This window comes from Ranitomeya variabilis, chromosome 6 (assembly GCF_051348905.1).
Source record: "Ranitomeya variabilis isolate aRanVar5 chromosome 6, aRanVar5.hap1, whole genome shotgun sequence".
Lineage (NCBI taxonomy): Eukaryota > Metazoa > Chordata > Amphibia > Anura > Dendrobatidae > Ranitomeya > Ranitomeya variabilis.
Genome location: NC_135237.1, coordinates 87763903 through 87771649, shown reverse-complemented (window position 1 = coordinate 87771649; position 7747 = coordinate 87763903). Strand labels below are relative to the sequence as shown.

At 38.5% G+C, this 7747-nt stretch overlaps 1 protein-coding gene across 1 annotated transcript; it reads right to left on the bottom strand.

Moving 5' to 3' along the window:
* Nucleotides 1-1323: 1323 nt before the first annotated feature.
* Nucleotides 1324-6887, bottom strand: IL6 (interleukin 6). The gene is made up of 6 exons (XM_077271642.1): nucleotides 6790-6887; nucleotides 6334-6416; nucleotides 6054-6223; nucleotides 4565-4681; nucleotides 2853-2996; nucleotides 1324-1845 (listed from the first exon to the last, which is right to left on the bottom strand). Exons 1-6 carry the CDS (start codon nucleotides 6885-6887, stop codon nucleotides 1666-1668), a joined length of 792 nt encoding a protein of 263 aa, XP_077127757.1. The 3' UTR covers nucleotides 1324-1665.
* Between the last annotated feature and the right edge of the window lie 860 nt (nucleotides 6888-7747).

The window sequence follows — 7747 nt, the reverse complement described above, 5'->3', positions numbered from 1 at the left end:
TTAGAGGCTACGGATGCTGTTGACGTCGAAAAAAATATTTTTATAATAAAATTGCAAAGTTTCCATCTGCAATCGTAATTCCTTCATTCATTTTCAGACCCTCTGGTTTACTGTTTACAGCCTGACCCAAATTTCTGATTTTTCTACTGTAGGAGTGTCCATCCTTGTCATACACGCTCGCTATGAGGTCTGTGTGTATATAGGGTGCTGCAGTCTTTACTTTCATGTATCAGCACATTTCCAGAACTTATTACCTTTCCTTGTCCTTTCCCCCTTGTCTATAGCCAATTTTAACTGCGTTCCATAATATTTTATCAATAAAACTTGGTAATTCCTTAAACCCCACATCAGATCTTTGTATAACCCCCTTCCCTCTCCCTTCTGCTATCTCTAACACTAAGGTGTGGGAAGTAGGGAGCATAGATCTGCCAGGAACAGGAGCTCTAATAGATATGTATCTTGTATGCAGATCTCTTTAGATAATTGCTTATCCTGGCATTTAGGAAGAAAATGAACTATGAAAAAAATTTCTGCAAAGGTCTACATAGTCTTTAATTCATCAGCATACAAAGATGCAGAACAAAATCATTGTGCAAACAGTTTGGGAAAGGCTCTTTTGTATTCCAGCCTGGCTGTGCTCCAGTGTAGAAAGGTCCATAAAGGCATTGCTATTTACATTTGGTGTGGAAGAACATGACTGGTCCTCGAAAAGTTCTGACCTCAACCCTATTGAACACATTTAGGATGTAATTGGAAGTTGTGAGCCAGGCACTCTTATGTGACCTCACAAATACTCTTCTGGATGAATGGGCAAACGTTACAGAGGTTGTCTACTACTGGACAACCCCAGCATAGTCAATTCAGGAGCCGAATTATGATAAAAAACAGTGTATACACCTCCAATGGCGCCATTCTATAGATGTTGACACCGCTGTTCCTGAAGAGTGATGTAGCGTGGCGGCCACAGTCCATGAGCAGTTGCTTTTTGGCTGCAGCTCATCCACATGTCGTCAGCGTGGACAATCACGCTGATGAAATAGTAAAGGCTGCAGCTTTCATGTAGCCACTCATTGGCTGCAGCCGACACTTGTCAAAACATTGGCGCCGCTGCAGAAAGTGAGTGTAGACTTTTTTAAAATCTTAATTCGGCTCCTGAATTAATTAAGCAGGGGTTGTCCAATAGTGTGGACAACCACTTGGAAGATCATCCAATAATTGTAATAATTCAAAGGGGAACATGTCAGCACGAAAAGAAAAGATGTTGCTGTACCTTCTTTAACAGTGTTTATTAAAGAAAAAAAATAAAAAGACATGCCTGGTCGATTGAAATCTGGATACAATCAGCATATTCTTTGTAAACATTCCATACATAGTGTGCACATATTGAAATTACAGACCACTCGACTAGGCAACACTGGCAATGACTGGACCATTAGCAAAAATCCATTATACAAGATAAAACATGATGTACAAGTAAAATCAAATAAATAAAACACAGCCGTCATAATCATTAATATTTCAAAAAATATAAATATTTAAATAAAAGTAATTATAAAATGGACTATAAATAAAATAATTAACATTTAACAACGTAAATCCCAGTGAATGTTCTGAAAATAGAACAGCAGCTTTTCACTACATAGTAGTAATGTGCAGGGAGTCCCGTCATTTAGAGACCTTTACACTGTTGCGTAGAGCTCGAGCTGTCTTCTCCATGTACTCCTTGAAGGATTGCAGAATGATATAGGTTGTAAGATTTTGGTTCCATGGATCTTTAGAACTTAAGTCAGCCACTGTAATGCCAGTAGTGGTGTCTTCCTTGTCTTCTGAAGGATTTTCTACTATCTAGAATAGAGAAAGGAGTTTTAATAATATGGAAATAATCAACAGGGTTAAATGCTATACAAGACATAGTCCAAGGTGCGCTGTTGCTGGATACAGATCTTGTACAAAACTTTTATAGTTAATATATCATGGAGAAACTGATAATACAAATGTCCTTTTAATGGAATGGCAAGGAAGAGAAAAATTAGAGGTACAGCCCCACAGCAACCAGTATGATGATGCTCTAATTTTCTAACCTGCTCTACAAAAATTGGTACCTCTGTTGACCCATATTATATTATGGAGTATTGCAAATACCAATTCCTTCCTAGATGTAGCCTAGTAGTTATTATTGAAAACCTTCCCATAATCTGTTTTAATGTTCTAAAGTTACTTGTAGTGGGTTGAGGGGTTTCCAAGAGAGACAGGATATGGGGTATTTAGAGTAGGTGACCACTAATGGAGCTAATGCAGAAGAGGCCCCATTTACAAAATTATTGTTAAAGGATGAGGGGGATATGGGCAAAAAAATCAGGACTTTCTGCAGAGTCTAGGTCTCTAGCATAATCTTATCAAATATAGCATGAAGACATTATTACTAATCGAAAGTTAACAATCTCCCATTACACGCACCGCTGCTTACAACAGAGAAATAGAGTATTTTTAGTCCTTTATATAGTTTTAGGAGGGTTTATGTTGAGTGAAATTGTTACGTACATTGGGGATTGCACATTTTACAGTAATTACAAGGAAGGACTGCAGCGCTAACAAGATTAATGGAGGGGTAATTCTACTGAATGTAACTATCAAGACCAGAAGACATGACTCCGGCATCGTGATGTGGTTCTCATTGTAGTTTCAGTCGTAGCTAGGCTTGGCGTAACTGCGCTAAAGATTTATTTCACTGCCCTAGCCTTAAAAAGAGGCCATCGCACAATTCTATGTCCCGCCAGCCCTCCTCTGCCTCCACTTCAATTTGTTGAAAAATCTAAAACAATTTAATATTTTAATAAATAAAAGAAACTTACATGTTTGATGCTGTTTGCCAAACTGATGGACTTGACCTGTAGAAACTCAATGATGTTTTTACTGCTTGGCATAGATTCCATTAGAAAATCCAAGTATGTTTGGAACTTCAGAAGATCACTGTAGATTTTGGGCAGACATTTTTCCTAATGAGAAATTAATGCGTTACAGACTATGTTTGTACAGAGCATTTACTATTTTTTTTTCTAATAGACAATAGATGTACTGAGGCCTCCACCCAATGATGTTCAGTGAAAGCATACATTACAGAAAATTTTTATACACGGTAAAAAAATTAACCTGACAAGGGCATCATAGCAAAATAAAATAAATGTACATTTGCAGGTTGATGGGACTGCATTGCACTAGAATACATAGAAACAAATTAAATGCATAGACCTAGGCCCAGGACAGTTATAGCTGTTAGTCTTGCTGGTGGCAGATGGGCTCATACAAATTGATCAAATTGTGTACTAAGTACATTAAATATATAAGTATAGTCTATGTAACAGTGGTGCTGTACAAAATCCAAACATTCAAGGTTTACATATATCTTTAGTGTGCTCCGTGTGCGGTTGTATTTCTTTGTATGCTAGTGCAATGCAGTCACAGCCACCTTCACCTATGCATTTATTTCAGGTGCTTTCCAGTTTTGCTTGTTTGCAATATACATTTAGTTATAAATAACTACCTCTATATTGGTTGAGCAGGCATCCCATCTTTGATGGCTGGATCCTGCATGCCCTTTAAATTTGTAAGCTCAGGCTCTAGAGAGGTAAGTCTGATAGTACAAGTTCCCATCTAAAAACGTTGCCAGATGTCCTCAGACAATTTTACCATATTGAGCAGTAGAGGCCCCATACACATTAGACTAATGTTGATGTTGACAGGTTCGGCCTACTGATGGTCGGGAGAAATGTTGACCGCGCATGTTTGATTTCACACTGCCGATCGCATTATTCTCCCGAAGATAGGTCGACAAATCAGCAGGCAGCTTTGTCATGGAGAACGCAGGAGCGCTCGGACAAAAGGGCTCTCCTGTGTAGGGGAGAGTCAGCTGAGATGACTGTCGGCTAAACAATCGGCAAAAGCACCGTTCAGCTGACAGCCATCTAATGTGTATGGCCAGCTTTAGTAACTCAGGATCATTTTTGCTGTTTAAATTGGTTGTCGAGCCTTTGGCAACAAGGCTGCAGCCACTCTATATGCTGCGCGCCGTGGGGTTCTCTGGTTACAGTATTGGGAGCAGGCGGTCATGTGACCACACGTATGTGATTTTTATGCTTCCGGCAATATTGTGACTAGACTGGGTCTGGCCTAGCTCAATACGCTTGCATTGAGGGAGGCTGGATAAAGTCTAGTAGACATGTGACTGCATGCATGTAATCAATCACATACTTGCGGTCATGCGCCTTCTGCTGCCAGCATTGGAGAATCCTTACAGAACACTTTGCGTGTGATGAGAGGATTTACAAGTCTGCAGTCACATAGAGAGACTGCAGACTTGAAGCCTAAGGCCAGACAATGCCTTTAAGAATAAGAGATCGCAGCACTGCCCCCTGCTCAGTCCATTAAAATGAAAAATTATTTTAAAAATTACCACTTAAGTTTTTATTTTTTGTAAAAATGAGATTATTTCCAGGCCTGTTTTTTAAACACTTTAGAAAGCCTTTATTATATTACATTAGACATAATAACATGAATGGTTTTGTACCTTATTGAACTTTGTGCTTAGACATCCAGACTCGATGTCTTTAATTTCTGGGAGTTTCAGGTCTATTCTTAATAAATGTTCAACACTGCTACGGCATAGGTTGGGAGTTTTGCAGATCTACAAGAAAACGCAAAAGAAAATATTTAAACCTCGATAAATAGCAAGTGACCGCTTTATAAATAATACTGAATAGTGTTCTGCTGTGCTGTATGAAGAATACATCCACTCATACTGATGATTAAAATTGGTCAATTCACTCAATCAAGCAAATCATATAGAATTGTCTTTTATGGAAACTTATTGACCTCTAACAACCATGGGCCACCTTTATCAAAATTATAAACTTGTTATCCATAGCAACCAATCAGAGAGCAGCTTTTATTTTACCAAAGCTGTTTAAGGATTAAAAGCTGAGCACCGGTTGGTTGCTCGGGACAACAAGGCCTGTTTTCTGTTTTCTTTGATAAATGAGGCCTATTTTGTGCATCTGGTTTCACATTACATTTTACTCTTACAATAACTTCTTCTTTTTTTTTTTTTTTTACAAATGAACAACTTGGACAACTAAAGAACAGTGAAGTCCGAGACAATAAAATCTACTGGAACGTGTATTTTGGGGAAAAAGACTGAATGCATCATAATGAGCCGAAATGACACAATTGTGGAGTATTCGGTACACAGCGACACAGGAGATGTGCTTAGCTGCCTGAACACCCCAGGGAGTATTCACGTATATCTCACCCCAAAGCTGAGACACATGTGAATACTCATTTTACTGGCAAACACGTACAGGAAAAGCTAGTTCAATTGTATAGAGACGAGTATTAGTCAAAACAGTCAGATGAAAAGTTTCCGGGGGAACTCTGTCTCTTACACCATAGTTTGGTGTGCAGTCTGAGCCGGCATTGTTCCCTGTTATCAGCTGGGGTGAAACGGACCATAGCAGGTCTTAGATCCTCCCGATGCTTTTATATACATATTTATGGCTGAAGTTAAAAGCTCTGTATACAAGATACCTGTTAATTTTAGGTCTAGAGGTCTTTAAAGTCCTATGTATATGGCGGTTTCATGGCCCTATTTTGCATAGTTCTGTAATATGGCTCCTATAGAGGTACATAGGCTCATACCATATCTGAGAATTCGCACTGATGCTATATGGATGGCAGCTTTCTCCTTTAGAGTCTTTTCTTGTTCTATAAATATGGCGGCCAATGATTGTGTACAGAAATGCCCAGGAGGAGCCATACTACCTCATACGAGGATCTGCCTATATCCCAACAGTTGATGTAGAAGTGTTTAAAGGGTAAAATATAAATCAAGATGTGACCTGATGACGCTGAACTGACATAAGTGCTTATACTACTGTTAATCCTAAATTACCCCCATAAAGAAACTATGATAGCTGTGATAAACTATACAAGCTATGATAACAATAGAAAAAGATATGTCACTTTCTATCCACAGGGATATATAATATAAGTACACTCACCTCAGTACATAGCTTGCCCGTCTCCGTTACTAAGATATTTGCCACATTCTCAAGTCCTCCTTTAGTTTGCCTGGTAGAGCGATAGTTGTGGGACGTAGGTGCTGACGATACAATCGGTAATATTGCAGCTATTACCAAACAAGCCAGGAGCCAAGCAGATGATGTAGAGCCTGTAATAGGAAATAATGTCTTTCGTTAAGAAATTCACAACTGCAAAGAAGGATGTTCTCTGACTCAAGAACATTTTCATTTACGCATCCTATTAACGCTTTCAATTTACACAATTGTTCCTGGTTTATGTTGACATGACCAAATACTATATGAAATGTAGAAGATGTATAATCCAATGCTTTTTTTGACCCTCTGAAATCAAATATAACTCAACTTGTAGAACCGAATCTAACCATTAGCTTTTGGTTCCATAGAAGCCACCATAAAATGTTGGGGGTTCCAATACATAACATATAATGCTTTGAATCACTTTGACAAGATACCATAACTAAGATTAATGAAATACATAATACATGGAGAATAAATGAATTATTGGAAATTAATAGCAATTTAAACATAAGGTGATAGATATTCGGAGAATGTTACATGGTCATGCTCGATAGCCTTAAGTCTACAGGGTTAACTGAGCATTTCCTATTATGTAATGCACTGTGCAGAAGCCGCGGAGCTCCTCGTGTGCAATACTTCTCAAATACTTTCAGCATATCCAGTAAGTTTCACTTACTTGTACAATCCATTCCTTGTGCTAATTTCCTTTCTTTCTAATCCACACCTCGGTGAATAAGCCCTAAAGAGAGTGACTTCTGAATGAATGATCTCCATGTCCTCCAGAAGTTGTATTTATTGAGAATTCTTGGGGAAAATCCATTTGAGGGGGCGTAGCTGGGCTATTGTGTAATATAGCAAATAGTTAATAAAGACATGTTACTTATGAGTTTCGGTAATAATTCCAATTACATGTAATCTATCTATCTATAGCATATCTGCCCATTTGTCTCTCTATCTCTCTGGATCAATTAGAAAAAGACTGGGTGCTATCATTTCTCATAAATGTCTTCACCATAAACTATTTCTGTAACTGCTCACCCGGATAAGATAACACAATATAAGATACAATCAGGGTGTTAAAATTGTACTCATGTAAAAATATTATGCAGCCAACATTAAACTAAAGGTATATATACTCTCCAAGTCTCATGGCAGCATGATTAATATGACATAACATTTCATACCATTTAGTTTATGATTAAAGGTGTTTTCCTTGTTTAATTTGCTTTAATTAATGCATACGTAAATGCATAATGCATGTGTAAATATAACAAAATAATTACTTATCCCTTGCACGCCATTACTGCCTCTCGGCCGCTGCTCTTGATCTTTATTGACATGGCAGCAATAGTGATGACATCATGACTGCAGCATGTGAAGTCACCACTGCAGACATTCACTGGGCTTAGGACTCATGTGCTGAATACTTGACATCAACAAAGACCAGGGCCTGTGGCAGAGAGGCAGCGCTGGAGCATCAGGGGTAAGTAATACTGATTTTGTTAATTTTACACAGAGGATGCCTATCAGCCTATGAAAACCTATTTAAATGGAGCCTGACAGCTGAGATCTGCTGCTCGATTCACGGGCCGCATGTATCAGGGACTGGCTGCATAATTTCCACCCAAAAGGTT